General features: G+C 42.0%; 1 protein-coding gene across 2 annotated transcripts in view; it reads right to left on the bottom strand.

Annotated features, from left to right (window-relative positions):
• syt7a (synaptotagmin VIIa) overlaps positions 1 to 21,177 on the bottom strand; it is a 69,001-nt gene that overhangs the window by 20,671 nt on the left and 27,153 nt on the right. The window contains exons 2-4 of one of the 2 annotated variants that reach the window (XM_068722595.1): positions 20,542 to 20,645; positions 11,524 to 11,603; positions 9,980 to 10,114 (exon numbers count right to left, since the gene is read on the bottom strand). In XM_068722595.1, the coding sequence (XP_068578696.1) occupies positions 9,980 to 10,114; positions 11,524 to 11,603; positions 20,542 to 20,645 (319 nt within the window). The remainder of the gene's footprint in view (positions 1 to 9,979; positions 10,115 to 11,523; positions 11,604 to 20,541; positions 20,646 to 21,177) is intronic. The other variant, XM_068722594.1, reaches the window with a different exon arrangement.

The following is a 21,177-nucleotide window of genomic DNA, read 5'->3' as shown; positions in this document are numbered from 1 at the left end:
AACGTAATGATTTTAATGAAGTGGTGCTGACAACAAGTGCAGTCTGTGTTCACATCGTACAGACAACAAATAAATTAAGGGAGATGTTGGTGATTAGTTAATGATTGTTAATGGATGTGATATTCAGCAGCTTGCACATCAGCTTCCACACATGTAAAAGGTATGTACAGGCCTGTATGCACACACACACCACCCACACTCACAGTAATTTATTTAGTTATTAAACCCGCCTTCTGCTTTCCCTCCAGACTCACCTTTCCCATCGAACATGAATGTCGTCTTTCTCCAGAGTTAAGATTTAATTAAGCCTCATTAAGAAGATCTGGACTAATTGTTTCTATTTGAGTGACACAGTATCTTGAGGTGCTCGGTGTATGTCACCGTTTTCTGGGTCACTGCTCTCTCACTCTCCGTGTTGCTCTCTTCTCATTTCATCTTCTCTATTATGTCACACTTGCTCTCCAAATCCCCTTTCCCCCTCATCGCTATCCCCGGCTCTTAATTCTCTGCCTCCTTCCCTACTTCCTGTCACCCACACCCACGGTTCTATAGCTTAAGCCTCTGACTGCGTTACAATACCTCCGCTAAGAAAATACAGTGCTGCCAAGCTGTGGAAAGATATCACCCTGAACTTCACAATTTCATCTTTCTTACATGCAGTCAAAAGCTTTTCTTGCAGCGCCATAAAGCCATGTTTAATCATTTTCCGTTAAAAACGCCTTTTATGTCGGACACCCACAAGAAACCCACAACTGCTTTCAGCTTAACTTAAATACCCCTTCACCACCGTGATTTAAAAGTAATTTTATCTATCTCAAACATTTATGCATTACTTTTAGCTAACAATCTGAACTTGTATCCACTACTTTTGGCTTATTGTTTTTACTGACTATTCATTACATTACAGTCATTTAGCAGACGCTTTTATCCAAAGCGACTTCAAATTCAGTATCTATCGATACTCAGTAGGCACAGCTACGAGAGCGATTTGGGGTTAAGTGTCTTGCTCAAGGACACATTGACATGAGACTAGCGGAGTCGGGGATCGAACCGCTGATTGAAGGATGGCCCTGCTCTCCACTCATCCACGGTCACCCCCCATGTCTTTTATGTTTCAACTTAATTCATGTTTCAACTTGTCTGCTCACTTGCTGACGAGCTTCCACGCACGGCCTTCATGTGTTACAGCTGACTCAATATTTGAATCGTTTTTATCATATTAATTCATTAACTAATCCAATAATATTTCCACATAAACCCTGGCAAATGCAGTCTCAAATAGGTTCTAAATAGTTTGATCGGTGGTCTCTGTAAAGGCTGATCAGACGACACAAAAATGTAAGACAATTTATCTAAAATGGCTGAGACTGTGGTATATGTTGCACATGTTGTCTACAAATAAATAATAATTCATTAACATTTTTCATCAATTCATTTTCATACTTATTATACATTGTTTTTAAGAACAGTTAAATTAATAAATATGGCAAACTGTTTAATACAAAGCTTCAAATAGACCCTGTAATCCGGATCGGGGCACCCTCATATCCAATGGCATGGTGCTTATATTGGTACTATGAGTACAGGTTATTGGTTAATGGTCATTGGATCCTTCTTCTCCCATCACCTTTCAAGTATGATCATTTACACTCAAGAATATTGGTAAAAAACTTCAATTAATGCACCAAACATTAAGGAAGCGAGAGAGGGAGCCGACATTAATGACACTAGGATAAGTTATTGATTTTATGCCAAAAAGCAGGGCGACCATTCACCCAAGATATCCATGTGGTCAAATAGCTCCAAAGGCTAGATATCTGTGTCAACCACATCAACACATTCATTGAGCAATGATTCACCCAGATAGGGAATCTGGCCAAGATTGAAATTAACTGGCTTGAACAGTGGGTCACGTCTACTACTGGACCGCTCTGTCATCAATCATATGAGGTGTTGCTGTTGCAAAGAAGGAAATACATCACAAAATATGACCTCAATCTCACGTTTACAATGATGAGTTGATTAGATAAGTTGAGTATTACGGGCAATATTCTCAATGACCTTGGTTGTGGCACGTTTGCTACATTGCTAAAGCTCAGCTAGCCGTTGACATTAGCTCAGCTGTGTCATACTCAAATGCCCGGAGAAGCTTTTACAAAAAAAAAAAATGGTGAGAAGCTACTGTAAAATGGAATCAGTGCCAACACCTCCTCATTAAACACATGTTTTACCCTGGCAGTGTCCTACGTCATACCTTCATCACCCCCTCTCTCCCTCATCTGCTCTCCCTCCGCTTCTGGCCTGAAGTAACAATATGTTGGAGAAGTAATGGCGCTGGTGACATAAGATCAATGCTTCAGGGTTAACACAAATCTAAACACAGCTGCTTAACCCTTGTTCTTTTACTGATGCACAGTGACACGTGGACTGTGTGATCTACACATGCTGACACACATGTCAGCAGGCTAACTGCACAACCACCATTAGCATAAAAGTTACAGTGGTACCAGAAAAAGAGGTGCCATTTTAGTTGCAAATACTCATGAAATATGGATAAGACCTACTGGTGTGTCTCCTAAGCAGGATATTTAACAGTCATTTCAAGTGATGGCTCCGAAATAACATCATGTAATTGAGTAGGGCGGCGTGAATATAAAATGTGACTTTTTATGACACCATCTCATGAATATTATGAACTAGCACCACCAGCTCTGTCCTGCAGAAACAATTGCAGCAGACAGGCTGAATGCCATCCAAACAGATGTTACTGTTTAGCAGAGCGTACAGTGTAAACATTGAACACTCTTTTTAAAGAATGGGACAGAAAAAGCCCACAATATGTCACAACTTTTTTGCCATTTTTTATAAACATGATGTTATTTCATTCTAAAATTAGGGAAAATGCTTTTTTTTTTAACAGATTGCTCAATAAGAAGCTTTGTAATTAATTTGAACTGATCACTGATACATCACTTCACCTCATATGAACAAAACTATTATTGTTCACAAGGTAATAATTAATTAAACAATCAGTTTCAGCTGAGATTTGAAAGGATCAAACAATATAACAAGTTACCATGTACTCTCCCTCTAAGATTAAAATCTAATAAGCATAATGTATAATTGTTATATCTATCCATGACGTCTTGATTAAGTGACATGTTGATCCACCTCTTACACAACCACAGGGATGAGAGCTAAAAGACAACAGCTTATTTACATTCATACCTCTACCCTTATTTACATTTATAATCAAGTTTTCATATAAGCCATCCTCTGGCCTCCTCATCTGCGATCAACTTCATCATCCTACATTAATAAACAACATGGACTAAATTGCGTTTTGTAGCTGTATAGAATATCTTTCTGGCAGTAGTGAAAGCAATGAGAACTTGCTCCAAACACACTATCTTTTATAGCCGTGAACCACAAAAACACACACCTACACAATACACATTTATGCATGTATGCACACACAGTACATATTTTGAAAGACAGAAGTAATATCCTTCCCTGGATATCAGATGCAAACTGAAAATAGACAGTCGAAAGAAGAGGCTCAGAACACAAAGGTAAAAGCAGATTAGTTAATACTTAAACATAGATACATTATGAATAATACTACTAATAATTTCATTCTAAGACATTAAGCATTGCAAAGCATTACCTTAAACAAATGCTTAGAATAACTCTGCTTAGCATAACATAGCATGTACTGTAAGACAAGGATAAAGACAGAGGCCTGAAGCAGGTGACACTACAAAGACTCCATAAAAATATGAAGGAAGAGTTGAAGAAACTCACAGGAAGGACTTGACATCCAGGCCGCGACTTCGCATCTGGTCCATCGTGTAATCCCAGCTGCCAGGATTGGCACGAGAGCGCCCTGCTGCTCCACCTCCCCTATTGCGAGAGGCCCCTGCTCCTGATGGGCTGCCCCGTACACCCCTGGGACCTCCTCGTGTACCTGCACCCCCACCCTCACCACTGCCGCCACCTCCCTCTCCTCTCCCAGCACCCCCGCCTCCCCCAGGCTGTCCAGGTGCAGTGTGTAATTGTCCCAAACTTTGGGATGTGGTGGGGGGATGGCCAAGACCAGGGCCTGGTGGGTGGATGAGAGGCTGCTGAAGACTCTGCTGGCGCAGCAGCGTCCGAGGCCGGGAGGGGATGTGATCCAAAGTGGACGTATACGATAAGACTGGTTCCCCAAAGCTGGGAGGGCAGAGGAGCAGGGAGGAAAGAGAGCGTGAAGAAGGCCACGGCCGGCATAGGATAGGATGATGAGGAGGGAGGATGGAGTCAGAGGGCACGGAAGAGGAAGAAGGAGAAGTAGATGTTGGAGAGGAGCCGTGGCAACAGGAGGTGAGTTGGTCAGGAGTGGTGAGGTCAGGAGATGAGACGTAGAAGAGAGGGAAAGAATCATCATAGATGAGACAAGGTGGCACAGGGCAGTAGGGAGACACAGCGGAGGGAGTCAAGTTGACGCCAGGATAGATACGGGAAAGTTCATCCAAACAGGAAGTTGATGATCGAGAGGGGGAAGAGGAGGAAGCAGGAGGAAGAGTGATGTTTGATGACAAAGTGGGGAAGGAGGCAGAGGGAGGAGCATTGGGAGGTGGAGACAGGAGGAGGAGGAGAGAGAAAGAGAGCAACGTGAGGCAGCAGCAGTAACAGCAGTAGCAGAAATAGCAGTAGAAGGTGCAGCCTGAGTGGTCGCTGTGAGCCGTGTACTGCTCATAGCGCCGCGTCGGGCAGCAGTGTGCGGACGGTGAGCTCGCCCTGCGCGTCTGCGTCAGATGTGTGTGCACCTTGCGGGTCTGTGCGGTCTGAGCGTGCTGTTTGCGTGAGGGTGTGTTTCGCGTGGGCAGTGGTCGGATGTGCACCGTCCGCACGGGCGTGGCGCGATTCTGTGCCACGTGAATGCGTCGAGGTGCGTGGGTTGTAGTTTTGCAGGTTCCAGGCGTTCTTGATGAGGGTTTTTTGGTCTGATAAGAGATCCCCATGTCCTCTACTCGTCAGTCAACTTTTTCCATCTCTGATAGCCTCTCTTCCTGACTCTAAGTCTTTTTCATCTTTTGAATATATGCTGCACCTCGAGAGACATCCCAACAGCCAACCAAGTCCTACAGTATAACTCCCTCCCTCTGTTAGCCTCTCATTTTCCACTCCTCCCCTTCAAAAATGCTGTTTAATTAACTCATGCCTTTCTTACAAATGTTATTATTTACATGATATTTAGATGCCAACACTTACTTAAACATCATTCCTGTGTTTTGTGGGCGCTACAGTATCCTGTATCATCCTTTTTATCTTTTCCTCTACTCACCAAATATATCCTCCTCTCTCAGATCACTGTGTAACCCAGACTACCAGAATTAGGTCATGAGAGAGCTATTCACATCAGTTAGGTGCAGTTTACTCCGCTCCGCATTACTTCACCTGACATATTTCTGCATGAGGCTTTTAGTGTCCATCATATCTGACTATCACAATAATGGGATAAAAAGGGTAATGGGAGGTTTTGCAGAAATAAAACAGTATGGGCAAAACAGAAGAAAAAAAAGAATAAAAGGAGTTGCATTACACAGCAACAGAAAGATGGAGAGTGCGATGGGAACGATAAGAGCAGAGGGTGAGGATGGAGGAAAGACAGAAAATGGGGTGCGAGACAAACACAAGAGACACAGACACTTATAGCAGCCTGAAAATAGAATCCAATTATAGACAGGGGGCAAAAAGAAAGATGAGAAGAGGAGAGAAGAGAAGGAGGGAATGAGGAGTGAGGTAGTGACGAGCGTAAATGTGTTGTGGAGGAAGCATCACAGGCACGAGGTGCCAAAGGAAGTGCAAAGAAATCATGAAGAACTGAAAATTAACTGCCTCATTTACAACACACTGAATATAGACCCTAACTTGTGTCATACGTCATGGCTGTGGGATACATGCAGTCAGTGATAAACATAATTTCACATTCCAGCCTAGCTCTAAATTAAAAGGTGGGTTGGGAAGGTGTGAGGCATCATCTCAGTCAGTGTGTGAAAATTAGACTATTTCTGTACAGCATTTTTTGAAAGTATACTTGCAGGCAGTGCAGTTCCTCACATAAATAAATCATATCCTCCTGCAGATTCATAGACGGGGCTATATTGTGCAGCTGGGCCGACTGTGTCAGCTGAAGGTTTGAGTCAGTGTGATACAGCTCGGGCGACTATTGTTATCTTCTGGTGATGACGAGAGTTCACATTTCCCGTGTGCTCACACTTTGATCTGTGCCAACATGCTCACTGTGACACCTGAGCTGCACTTTCCTCCCTGCTGAACTTGACCTAACTCTCCTTGTGTCTACTCAGAACAGATTCATTCATCCGACCACAGCTGCTGCTGTGGAGGTAAAAACTTGTACGGATATCATTTGCATTGTTATAATATGTTAATTCTGCTGCACAGTGAAACGTTTGCTTTTTTTTTTTCTACCCGGTTCTGAACTCACTCGCTGGGTCTCAATCCTCCGGACTGCATGTGGCCCTGGACGGTCTGCCACCTCCCGGCCTTCACTCCCTCTGTCACCATGCTCTTCACGCTGTCACTGCGATAAGGACCCCCCCCATCATCCCCATGCCCAGTTGCTGCCCCCTTGTGACCCCCTGACACTGCCCCACTAAGAGAGAGAGACAGGGTGCCGAGGTCCCACAGCAGACAGAAGGTATAGAAGAGGGAGAATAACGACAGGCAGAGGAGAAAAAGACCAAAGAGCGTGAGAAAGACAGACAAAATCACACATACACACACACACACAGTAAAATAGATTGAGTAACCACATGGCTAAGGAGGTGAGACAGATCAGTAGAGTGTGTGAGGGGGCAGGTCTAGTTTTCCAGGCAAAGTAAGAGGCAGGAGGAGGAAAAGGTCTGTGTGGAGTCCAGTGTGGAGAAGAAAGAGAGGGATGGAGGAGAGGAAAGCAGGGAGCCTGTGGAGGATGGAAAACCAGCAAGAAGTCACTCCTTAGAGCCTGGAGGACCAATACTACAGCTGCCAGCATTCACTAGTGGCAACAGTGTGTGGATGCCAGTTATTTAGGTCTCATTCTCTCATTCATTTAGGCATTTGGGGCCTGAGATGTGCTACTATACAAGGCAATTCGATAGTAGCAACTTAGAGCAACTGGAGTACGGCTTGAACTCAAGTGCCTCATGAGCAAATAATCGACTCATTTGGGAAATCAAATGAGCGATATTCTGTTAAATACAAGTGCATTTGTTCAGGTAGAACACCAATTACACTCTTTTTTTAGATCTTAATGTGTAATATTTAATTTTCTAAAGATTTGCTTGTCATCTGATCACTACTTAGCATTAATAACAGGAAGTAGTGAAATACCTGAACCACACAGTAGAAAGGATCATAAGGACAATCTAATCATATCAACCTCAGAAAATGGTACAGTGTTCATACTTAAGCGAACTTGCCAACTCAGATTTCCTCTCAAAGCTGGTTTTAGGTTTAAATTAAAATGTCACATCTACTCTGAAAGCAGTGATGATCAAAAATAAAGCACAGTAGTGCCCTCTGGTGACATGATTACATTTCATTAATATGCATGGTGCTCCTGCTCCAGGAGACACAAAATATGAGGCGCAGAAGACACTGTCGTCTGGTGTGTAAGCATGGTGGGGGGGGGGCGCTACACTTACATCATGTCTCTTTGAAGGTCACCTTTCACATTAAATTCTGACCAACTAACCTGACAGAGCATGTGGATAAGTCATCAATCACAACAACAGCATGGAACAGCAGCTGAAGCAACGGTCAACACAAGAGACGTGGGCCTCATTTAGCGAGCACAAGGTGAACGTCTTTATTCTTCATTAAAGGTAGGAACACATAAATAAAGGAACCGTAAATCACTAAGAGTATTTACAGGAATGTAGCATTCAGATATTAATCATGTTTCTGACTGAACTTCACTGACAGTAGAAGTGATTTATAAAAGAAATATAGTCACTACGTCGTTGACAGTTTTTCATCTGGAAGCTGTCAGATTGATCAAATTAACTTAAATATACTTGATTCATAAATTCAAAACAACGTTACGTCAAATCACCATGACTTTAAGATTGTGGAATGCCCGTTGCTGACATTAATTATATAACAAGTTCAATATTGAAGAATTATCGTATTGAACTTCCAATCCAATAAATCCTTGAACATGGAGACTGTTGTGCAGGGATGGTAAGCTGTTTGATCTCAAACTGGAAATAATTCCTATCTGTCTGTTGGCTATAGCAGCATAGTATTGGTTGAAGTCAATACTATGCTGCTAAAGCCCCCGTCTCCCTAGTTCAAATAAGTTTTTAATGTTTTCTTATTCTAAGTCAAAGTATTTTTTTACTGGCTCACATGCACTACAGACAGCTCATTTTACCATTACTGCAGTGAAAAGTTAATTTATTTTCCACTGCTGGAAAGACAGGGCCAGCTGAAAAACAGCTTTATGGACAATAAATGACAACCTTGAGGGTTTTTAAAAAAAAAAATGAACTTCTCAAACACGAGCACTAGGGTCTAAAGCTGGTTTCCTGAGATCAGCTGCCATCATCTTCAGGCAGAATTTTCAGACAGCAATCCATACATCCACCGCGTCCATGAGCACATAGCTGCCTCCTTTCTGCAGGCCATTTGACACACAGTCCTCAACAGCTAGGTCTATTAAAGATGACCAGTTATTAGACAGTTTATCAGAAAGATGCCTGGTAGCAGGATGTCTAAGCTTAGAGCTTTTCCGTGCCCGGAGGGAGATAGCTATGACCTTGCTACTGCTTTATTGGATTCAAGTGCCTAGTGAGTGAAAAAATGATTTTTATTGCATCAAGTAAAAACACTGTTACCCTAGCTCCCCATATGACAGACAGTAGACACAGTTGAAGTGCTACAATTAGTGCAGTACACCTTAGATATTAGGTTGATGGGGATCAGAGAGAAGCCACATGTGAATGTAAACCACAGGTGAACACTGGCACCACCCTGTAATCTGGTTCAACGGTCAACCCTCCACAATAACAACAACAACAACAACAACAACAACAACAACAACAATTTCAGTTCACACAAGCAGAAGGACGGGGAGATACACAGGTTACAGATAAGGTGGGTTAAAGTAGACACATGTCTTTTTGAGAGGAAAGTTAACGAGGGTTGTCCGTCTCCATGGTTACAGCCCCATGGGAAAGAGGTGAGAGGTTAGAGGTCAGGAGTTAGTGGGACCGGCAGGGCTGTAGGGAGTGGGGGGGCATCTGAACACACGCCTCTCTGTTCATTAGAAGGTGACGGGATGTGAGAAGTAGCGGCAGAAATTAGCCCGCGGAGCATACAGGGCTGTGCCGTTTTGACGCTGCAGTAATAGTCAAATGGCTGTCGCAGGGATGCTGTAATGTGCGTGTATGACATTTCCTGCACTCACATTTTTCAAGCAGATTATGACTAATCATTAGTAACCATTTGTGCCCTCCAGTGTTCTAGCATTGGCTGTGTTGTTATTGTTGTCGTTATTACTATTGTTGATGGAAATTGCATTATACAACATTAATAAGTCTAGAAATGTGCACTTTGTGAATATTGCAAAACTGTGACATTTATAGAATGGGCTTTTTCCAAAGGGCCTTTGTCTGAATACCACTGGTTACTCGTGAGAAAATGTTGTCCTCAGGAAAATGATAATAATCAAGATTATGAAACTAGGTGAATTTAATAAACTGTTCGGCCATATAACATCCACATCTAATGGTTCAATTTGATGAGTGGCTAGTGGTGGTGACTGCCCAACTAGAAAAGAGGATGGTGTGAGGAGGGGAGAGGAGAGGAATGCAAGCAAGGGACGAAAGGAAAGGAAATCGGGAAGGGAAAGGGGAGAGTGGCACTGCCCCTGCCTCGTTACAGCCCTGCTCAGGAGGAAGTCTCTTACCAACCTTGGACCAAGACTCACTTGAGTGTGAGGCGAGGATCTCCATATGGGGCATAGGGAGAAATGTTTAGTACGAACTCCTTGGGCGGATAGGAGCTCCACCTCTGCTGCACTGTGCTGCTGTCATTGTTATTCCAAAAGTCTCTGTCTAGATCACTGTGGCCAAAGAGAGAGACAGGTCAGAGCAATACAACTATGGACATCCTTTGGCACCAACCAACCATTCGCAACAGGCGCTCCTGCTTTGATGCATTGGCTTGGTTTGAGGAAGAGCGTTGGTTTTACAGCTGCACTGAATGGGAGTTTGAAACAAAACAGGCCCAGATTAATGTCTATTTTTCCACCTGAAGTTGACAAATCACCATAGTTGTTTGATTTAAAAACAAAAAAAGGGGCAGCCTGGGGGAAAAAGGCATTCACAAAAGCTTTTCATAAAGCAATGTGTTGTAGCAACGACAGAGAGAAAGAGAAGGAGAAGCAAGAAAAGAGGAAGTCATAACCCGATGAATACATACAGCAAGTGATTCATTTCTGTTCATCTAGCACAGCACCACTGATGAAACACATTTGAGTAAACATCAAGAATTCAGGCGCCCCGTCCTCAGTGTGAGCGGTGAGAACGCATGAGCGCATAAGACACAAGGCAGAGAGATAAATCGCAGACAATCAAAGTAGAGGAGGAAAAGGTGAGCAGAATCACTGATGTCATACAAGTCACACAGCAGTGGTCAGAGCTGTAGCACAGGGACAGAGCAGGAAGAGAACGGTAGTGCACAAAGAGAAGGAGTTTGAAGCTGAAATGGCCAACTGAGCACACTGATACTGCTGGAGCCAGTGAGAAAGAAATGCAAAAAATTAAGAGACTGAGGGACTCAAGTCAGAATACATTCACATAGTCCAATTTTAGTGCTTAAAACAAGAAAATAGAAAATAAAAAGAAGACATTCAAAAATAGCTGAGACAGCAGCAGGCTATAGAAGAGAAGTGGTGATGAGCAGGTTAATAGAGGCATTTTTGTGGAATAAAGTATTCTACTTAGCATTACAGAGCTGACATTTCCTGGCGCTGACCTATCGTCTTTTTTCATCAAGAACAGAAAATACCTTAATCTTAGTTTGAGCCCTGCAAGAAATGTTAGATCAAAAAATCCTCCCAAACATTTATACTCATATTTCACAGAGTGCTCACAAGCCCCCACCCCCCCCCCCCCCCCCCCATTTACTTGAATCTGCACCATTTTAAGCAATGCAGAGGCGTGGCTAAAGGCCTGCACTTAAGTGAGACCTATCTTACAACCCATAAGATAAGTCCAGGAGCAGGCTCATCCAGCCAAAAGCTTCACAGGTTAGATAATGCAGATTTAATCTATACTGATTAAATCACTAACCTTTCATTTAAAGTCTACCCGAACATGCTCTCGTAGAGATTGTGCTCTTCAAGATAAAACACCAGGCCTTATTTTCCGCCTTGTTTGTGTGGTGTACGTCGCAGCGCTCAAAGCTGAACCAAATAGAGTTCATTATCACCAGATTTATTCTACCCCAAACCCGTTACCAGGCGCTTACTTGATGGCTTTCTTCTCCCCTCGCCCACGTGCCGAGTCTGGAGTGTCTGCTGTTTCCACTCCTGGCTTATTCCTCTTCCCCTTGAGCCAAGCAGAGGGAGGAGATGACAGAGAAAGCAGAGAAACAAAAGGTTAGCTTAGATTTGTCCTTTGAAGCTCTGTTTTTGCTATACTAATTTCAAGTGTAAATGCCTCTCCCATTATCTCAGGAACACTGTGCCATCAGTCCTTTACCCGATGGTCTCCTGATTACACTCATCAAAGTCAAATCAAATCTGCTGTGGAGAGCCATTTCTGACTATGATTATCATTCGCACCACCCTGAAATTTACATGGCAATTGCCTCTTTAAGGTAATCCGCTGGGTACTGGAGAGAAGCCTCTAGAAAGACTTGCACCAGCCTGATTTCAAATAGCTAGAGCATGACCTGCTGTAACCATGGAAATAATGGCAATTTAAAGGCTTCGAAAAGTGAGGTCTACTGGGTGCATTCTGCTGGAAAAGCTCATTACAGTTAAAGGTGTTTCACACATGTCACAATGCAAGTAATCTCTATTGACACTTTGCTACAAGTTGGACAGGTAGGGGATCAGTTTAAAGCTGCCCGGCCCCCCAAATACCACGCCTGCTCCCCTGAAAGTGATGCTCTGATACACATCAAGGATAGGCGAGGATTCTCCAGCCCAGAAAAATGAGTAGGAGGAAAACACACTGAGCTGCCACCGTGGCTTGGCTTGGACAATTGGATCTTAAGTTGAAGGGCAATTTCCTGTGTTGGGCTTGCTTGTTGGGGATTGAGCATGGCGCTTGAGACTGGATATCTGAACTATGCAACCTCCCTGCTTCCACTTTACTCTTGTAATGAGCCTTCGTAATAAGCCTTACCAGACCTCACTTGAGTTCTGCTACATGGCCCTAAGACCCAGCAACACCGTAACGGGTTTGTGTGTTTTGTCATGAAAATTGTCGGGCTCTGGTTTGCTTATTTCCAAATATAATACGTATCATAAAATTTTTCTACGTCTCCTTTCTCTCTCTGATTGTGTCAACTGTCTTCATCCATGGCTGTCATACGTAATGTCCACTGGGAAGGGCAATAGTCAATGGATTGCATTAGCCTAGCAAGCCAACGATAGCCTGATAATTAGACTTAATGGTCATTTTGTAGCTTTCTTTTTAATTTATGTCACATAATTTCTTGTTGGGCAGGTGGTGTTATTTTGTTTAATTTTGCCTTCAGTACTAAGTGACGCATATGTCCTGCTAACGCTATTTTAAGGTGACATTGGAAACACGGTAGCCGTTGGGAAGACAGCCAACGGGGGAACATGGGGGAAACTCTGAGATGCAATCAGCCAGAGTAATTGAATGAGTTGACTCAGAGATCTATGTATGATGCATGCAACAGTCATAAATAGCAGACGTGTATGGAAAGAAGAAAAATTGTGCCATCGTTTATATACTGATCTTCAGTTCTTTACACGATGACTGGCGTAAACTCCATAATGTCCAGGTGACACAGATATAATTTCATACTAAAGCCCACACCTTGGATATTGCGGCTTTGGATATTGTTGGACCTGTTACAAAGCCAGAGTTGACAATAGCACTGCTGGACAGAAATGATAAAGCCCACAATGGCACTACTGAGCAAAAAATGATATCTATCACACACACAAGGAAACAAAAGCGCTCATCTATTGTATAATCGACACCAACCTGAAATAGACAGGTCAACAGATGAATAAACACTGATCTGACAGGAACGACACGTTAAACAGCTGCATTCAAGAGGCGTGTTTCTTTATAAACTATAGTAGACATGGAAGTCTATATACTGAACACATATCAACATGTTCTCAGCCCACACTAGAGAGACTAATCATGATCTTTTGGAGTTGGCTTTAGGCATTAAATAGCTGTTATCATTCGCTTGACATGCTGGCTAAATACATTACATGACCTCATAGTTTTGGGAACACAAAGATGCATACAGCCAACTATTAAAGCTTAAAAACATCTGCATGCCCAGAAGGGAAACTCTTCCCCGTAGAAATTTTTACATAAGCACATCACAATAAATACTGTATTCTTGTACGGCAATTTCTAGGGAGGAAAAACTGTCTGAATCTCTGTCAGGCGAGGACAAGCTATCAAAGGAAGCTCATGTATCATTCAATGCTATCGTAAAAATTTCAAGAAGGTGGGAAGACACGGAGAATGAGCAAGAGTCCAGTACAGAAAGAGGGGTGAGAGCCGAAAATAGAAACTAAATAAAAAAAATAAAAACAGGCAGTCTGATAGAGAGAAAAACAAGGACAGTGCAGGACGGTATGTGAGACAACGAGATTGGAGGGAGAGACAGGTGCGAAAAATGAACTGAGAGAAACAATGAGAGACAGGAAGTCCCAAGTGGATTGGATGTGAAAACAAGAAATGGATGGGCATTGAGTCAGACGATCCTCATTTCCATACACACACACACACACACACACACACACACACACAAAGAATTACACAGCTTCAAAACCATCTCCCCCACCTTTCCCTTCAGCTTATTCACAAGAGTGGATAACAAACACTCTTCTTCTATCTTCAGGGGAGTTGTGGAGGCTGCAGGGATCCATAGTGATGAACATAACAAAGCTCACCAGCTCTAAAGACAAGATACAATAAAGAAAATCAGCTCAATACCCCAAATGAGGGTTAAAGCATACCAATGGAAGAGTGAGCAATTCCCCCTCATCATCCTCTACTCAAATGCCCTTGAAAATACTTAAGTCTAATTTTAACCAGCCGTCCTTTTGTTAAGCGACAAATGGTTTCACACGATTACAGCATTCACTGCTGTCTGGCTCTGAGCCATGAGTTCAAAATAGCTCCAACTGATATGAATAACCAATTATGAGACAAATCACAAGCCTGAACTTGGGGGGGGGAGTCAACAAACACATTTTAAAGTGTAACTTCACCCTTCGGTCTGAGCCTAACTTTAGTGTTCAAGGTTTAAATCACTATATCTGGCGAACACCAGGTACTGCAAATACCATCTCTACAGTGAAGCATGGTGGTGGCAACATCATGCGATGAGGGTGCTTGTTAGCGTCAGAGACATGGAGACTTTTCAGAAAGAATTGAGGGAAGGATGAATGCAGCAGATAGGTCATCGTCCTTGAAGAAAAGCTGCTCCGTAGCTCACACAACTTCAGTAACTTTTCAGCGCTACAATGACACGAAGAATACAGTCAAGATAACGCTGGAGTGACTTTGGGATAATTCTCTGACTGTCCCTGAGCGGCCTGGACAAAGCCCAGCCTTTAACCTTATAGACCATCTGTGGAGAGACCTGAAGATGGCCGTTCACAAACGCTTCCCATCCAATCTCAAGGAGCTTGAGAGCATCTGCCAGAAAGAATGGGGTAAATTTCCCAAATCCAGGTGTACAAAGCTTGTAGAGACCAAGAAGACTCCAAGCTGTAATTGATGCCAAAGAGGCTTCCACAAAGTATTGAATTAAGGGTCTGAATACTTATGTAAATGAGGGTTTGAGAAGTTTATGTTAAGTTTTTGCAACAAAAAAAATAAAAAAATGTTTCACTTTGTCTTTACGAGTTATTGAGTGTAGATTGAAGATAAAAGATGGCAATTTTATCCATTTAAATTTAAATCTACAACACAATAAAGAGTGCAAAAAAAAGTGAAGGGGTCTGAATAATTTCTGAAGCTACTTCTATGCTGCATCAGCATCAGTCGTTTCAGCCTGTTTATTTTTCAATAGCAATGGTGTTTTGGTGCAGACAAGTGATGTTGTCAGATCAGAAAATGCCTCTGTGTCCAAGTTCTGATGAAAAACTAACAGGAAGTAAGGTTAAATCAAATTTAACGAGTGAAGCTTCAAACAATAAATACAGTATGTTGATAAAAGTGGACAAAATATGCTGAGCTTTAAGATCGTGCAAACTGTCTTTAATGAGTTTTAAACACTTAGTAATTACAGATAACCCTAACAAACACTCCAGATTTCTGTGTTTACTATCTGATTCAGTTATTTGTGCAAGCGTCCCAATGGATGCACTGTATTAAAAAAAGAGGGCCCACTGAGGCTCCATATGTACGCGGCACAGATTTTTTTTTTGCTCTGTGACAGCAGATGAGTGAGAAAAGACTTGGCATTGGACTGCCCAGGGTGATGCTGAGGGTTTTCTGAGGGAAGAATCCAGACATGAGAGAAGAAACCACTCTCTCTGTCTCACTTGGCAGTGCACTGCCTTCCAACACCCAGCTGTGTTTGTTTGCTGTGAATTAGCAGGCAGCAAGAGTCTACATGCTCGCTCAATATTACCCACATCACACCATAATTAGAGAGGAGTACACTATTAAAATGGTCGTCCGCTGCTAAATCATCAGTCGATCATTCGTTTTCAGCATCTGTCAAAACAATCTATTTAAAAATACTTGTGTTCTTGTGTAGTTGTTTGCTGACATCGAGGAATGTGTAATCGCAGAGACATAACATTTACATATCACCACCAACACTGTCCCGTAAATGTGACAGGTCAAGGCTTTAGATCCACATAATGTGCTCTTATTATAGTATTCCCAATGATTTTGACAACTCTCCTTTGAAATTCTATAATTATTGATTTTCACATCTTCTCCCTCCTCTGATTGGCATAATTACTATGATCCTCTTAACAACTGTGAACTCCTAACACCCAGTTAATGCACCCAAGATGCTGATCCCCCAACAGGGATTGAATCAGGCTATGAATCTGGTCAGGTCCAATCTCAAATCAACTCACAACTATGTCACGGAACAAACGGCACTGGGCTCACAGGAGCAAGCAGAGGGTTTATGAATGCCAAACAGCCACTGCTGCTCAAACAGATGTTAGCTGCACCACCTCTGATATCCGAAAATCCCACCCAACACCTACAACATGAGCCCCTGCTGACAATCAGCAGCCCCACAACGTAGCGGCTTACCAACCAGTGATCATTTACTTTGTTTAGTTGTTGTTGTCTTTGTCTCTAATTCCAAAAACAATAATAATACCAGACATGAAAACGTAAAAAAATTAAAAATCAATCAATACATAAGAATATTTTCTGTGAAACCTGAGTAAAAAATGATATTGGCTGAGCACATATTCTAAAAATGTCACGCCGATGCATCTATAAACAGTAACAAGCAAGCAGACTTAGCAGGCAGCAGAAGGGGACTATAGCATTCATTGAGCAGTTTTTCCAGGGGGCTTAGATAACAGAAAGCCAAGCAGGAGGGAGGCTTCAGGATGACCGCACATGAGGACTTTTAAAATAAAACCCATCACACTGGTTGCCAAAGCTAAAACACCAAAAGCAACACTCACCCAAAATGTCTTGTCTATTAACCTATGAATCATAACCAAAACTGGCATGGGCCCACTCGCAACTGACACGTGAAGCTTGAGGCAAACATTTGTTCTTATGAAAGCTGACACTGTCAAAGAGTACACTCGCAAACATCATAAACGAAAGTTTTGGACTTGGCCTGGCTTGTGGTAGCTTTATGTAAAATGAGCATTAGCCACTGACCACTTTTTACCTAATGAAAACATAGTTATGCATAGAAAATCACCCTGCGTGAATACAAAGCGTACTAGATACGCATCTATAATAAGGTGTATCAGTTGAAAGTAGCCGTGTTTATGCAAATCATACTGTATATACATTCTAATCATGCGTTCAGGGAATATAGTGCTACCATGGAAAACAACCGATAAAGAGATCAAGGGAAGTGAGGGAGCGGAGACAGTTTCTGTAACACAAACAGATTGTATAGCTGCCGCACCTTTGTGGTTGCTAGTCACATATAGAAAACATCACACCTTACAGATGATGATATTAATGTGAGAACATGATCAACACGACGACTAGTATTTAGGCTTTGTCAAAGTGTAGTGCACCATCAATAACACATTCACCACCATAGAAAGGACTGCAGTTTATCTCAGTCACACTTAATTATTTTGTACATTAAGCAGCTGTGTTTAATGTGGTTTCACACACCAGTGGGCGGCTGACATTTTTCCCCAAATTAAGTGGTCTAAAGACTTCAAAGGGTTTAATTAACATCTTAATGCCACTCTGTTTTACCAACCACCACCAAACATATTAGACACACACCCTGAAGTAGGCTAGCCAGGGCAAGATGCACTGATAGGAAAGACAAAATAAGACATGCACAAACAGCATCTCCACTGAGATAGAAGCACATCATCTTGTGTGTGAGGTTGTGGTTGATAGTGGCCGTCACAGGGTCATATGGCCAACAGATCATCACCCTATCCTAGTCCGCTCCTGCTCTGTGGCTGCTGCACGACTCAGTCACAGGATGGAAATTAGTTCCATTTACACTTAGAGCAGTGCTCCGGAGGAGAGGACCTAAGGACCGTTTCCTCCCTGGTTCATACACATTATAACGCCATCAACAAGTAATCGAGTTACAGGTACCTTCTAGGGATTCAAGCAATGCAAATGTCATAATGTAGAGAGGCATGTGGTGTGCAGAGCCTACTGCAATGCCAAATCCTGCCATCTGTGGACCAATAAGTTTCACCGCAGTGCAATGGTGAGCTGAAACAAGTTCAAGCCAACAAGCAGGTGACCTGTGTTCCTGCGTTGTACAAGCACAAGAGGAATCAGAAATTAATTAACTTTAAAGGCATGCAAATCTAAAAGAAATCAGTCAAGTGAAGTGGCACTCAGCCGTACAGCTCTGTCTGCCTAATGAGTGGTTGCCTCTCTTTAATCAATCACATGTTATAGCATGTAATCACAATGACATGCCCTCTAGTAGAGGTCAGTATGCTTAATCTGTGTTCTGTTTCTCATCAATGAGTTTATGGTTCTGATGCTGTTTCAGCACAGTTTACTGATGTTGGAGCTGTGTCTCTCTGAGAGATGAAGTAGTTTGTGTCTGCACTGTTGTGGTTGTGTGGACACTGATGCAACTGTGACCAGTGTTTACAGCAACATGCAGTCATGGACAGTAAATAGGTACTGCTGTTGTGTACCATTTTGAATATACCGCAGTGTGAAAATATGCATTTCAGAATGATGTATATTATTACATTGAATTATATTTAGTGATGCATTAATGTGGAAGCATCATTAATGATGCAACTGGTAATGGTGGGCCTAATATTACATATTTAATGCTGCAGAGTAGCTTAATCTGTAATAATACATCACATGGTATTAGTTGATTTATATTTTGAATGAATCTGCAAAATAACTAACCAAATAAATGTAGTGGAGTAGAGTGTAGTGTAAGGTAGCATTAAATGGGAATTGTTTCAGATGTACATGAATTGTTTCACCAAAGATAAACTCCTCTAAATTTCTCATATGGTAAAAGTTTGGGGCCCAAATAGGTCAAATTATCCAATATTTCACAAAAGTACAAACATTCAGTTTAAAGAATGAACGACAATGTGTGTAGCAGAACGTTGTTTTACAGCGTGAAATGCACATGTATACGGATGTTAATATTTTTGTTATTTGCCCTTTCATTTATGTACTTTCTTATTATCTTTTCTATCATTTCACATAGCTCAGGAGCACACACACACACACACACACACACACACACACACACACACTCCAACATCACTCCGACATCACTCCGTTCTCCCATACATTGACTACATGATGTTAGTTATCCATTTTACCTGGAGAACCATTCCACATAAAATATGATAATTTTACGGAAGTCCAGACAGCAGCTGGCGTGCACTCTGCGGCTCACGCTAACGCATGCAGTTTCACAAGCTTGTTGGAGAACTACAGTGGCCTTCAGGTAAAAGGTGATAGGATGGTTTGTTCATTCTGGGCTACTGGAGTAACATGGCGACTAATACATTTTCATAATGCTAAATATGGCCATTAGCTGTGTAAATATCTTATGTTAGCAAACAAAAATATAATTACTTGATGCGACTATAACCCATTATGCTTTTATCCATGCACATTAACAACTCTTCCAAACAAACTGGGGGGATGGGGAGAATAAACGAAGACGCCATGACTACATCCACTTAGGAGACAGGAAGTGTATACCATTTCAAAACATTGGCGGAGTTTATAATGAGTCATCTCTGTTGTAAAGTATCTTTGGTTAAAGTCATGTTAAGTCATCGGGCAGCGAGTCGCTCAAGAGTTTTTGCATGTTTTCGTGACCTGTGGGTAACTATTGTAACCATCTAGATACAATAAATACCTTCGTCTGACAATGGCGACAGTAGATGGCAAACAATCAAATTGCAGCAGACAATCAGCCCCACATGGCATTACATTTTTGCCATCCATTTTCATTGTCAATTGTTTTGGGCATTCGCTGTGTTGTTTTCCCACACCCGGGACAACTTGACATTGCACCTATGGCTCTCAAGCCCTCATGACATGTACAATTAAAATACTATTTTGAAATAATTATAACCAGTCAATTACCTTAAATTGTATAACAATGATAAATAAATCATAAATGAATCATGCATCAATCCAGTACTATATTCATTAGTTACTCAACACCACTAAAACCACACCTTTTTCTACTGCCAGCAGGGTGGTGCTACATAGAGGTAACTTTTCTGTCGAGTAAGTACTTTCATTTATAATACTTTAAGTTAATTCTGCTACTTATACTTATATAGCCTACTTTTACTTTTGAATATAGGACATTTACTCGTATTTTCAGACTATATTAATATTTTTACACAAGTAAAAGATCTGAAAACTTAAAAGGTCTTCATTATTAACTATCGTTTAACAGAAAATTCTCGGTTCAACAAGAATGCGCATAATATTTGAACAGCTTTTCACAATATTTGCACACATTGTTGTTTCTCCAATGCACTAAAGTGTATTTTTCAAGTACAATCACAGCAGACAAAGCATTAGGATTAACAAACGTGACTACAGTACATGTACAGTATCTGTTAATGAAGCTCGTGTTCGTGTGCGTGTTCAAACTCACCAGCTTGCGTTGACACCAACCACAGACGCCACAAAGAGCCACCAGCCAAACAGCACACACTGTCACTGCGAGGGAGACCAGGAACACACTGAGGGACACGGAGCCTGCACACACAAAGTACAATGAGGCAGAAAAATGAGTGATGCTGTTATTTACATACATAGTTACATTTTCCTGGTTGTGTGTAAAATAAAAACATGGGATTTTTTTGCTACGGAGCTGATTGTTTGTCAAAGTGAATCATGTTGTCGACCCAAAATAAAGCCCTCCCTCCCAGTCTAATTGAAAAGCCTGCAAAGCTGCCATTTTTTACATTCTGTCATAAGGAGCTGAGAAATACAATTTCATCACTACCCCCTTCATGCTGGAGCATTTCAATATCTTTCCAATAAGGGCTGCAGCCAGGCATCACTCAGTTGCGCACACATCACTGTCATGGTGTCACAGCTTGTTAACTGACAGGCTGAAAGAGAAGGGAGGAGGGGGAGAGGAGAGAGGAGAGGAGGCTTGGCTGACAATACAAGAGAGCTCATGATTAATGGGTATCAGTAGATGCCCAGTGAGAGAGGTGGCTCTGGAAGAGAGTTATAAAAAAACATCATCTTTTGCTGAGAGAGAGTGTGTGTGTGTGCGTGT

This window comes from Cebidichthys violaceus, unplaced genomic scaffold, assembly GCF_023349555.1.
Source record: "Cebidichthys violaceus isolate CVI_PGR_0920_01 unplaced genomic scaffold, fCebVio1.0.p SCAF_3, whole genome shotgun sequence".
Classification (NCBI taxonomy): domain Eukaryota; kingdom Metazoa; phylum Chordata; class Actinopteri; order Perciformes; family Stichaeidae; genus Cebidichthys; species Cebidichthys violaceus.
This window is presented reverse-complemented; position numbering and strand designations above follow the sequence as displayed.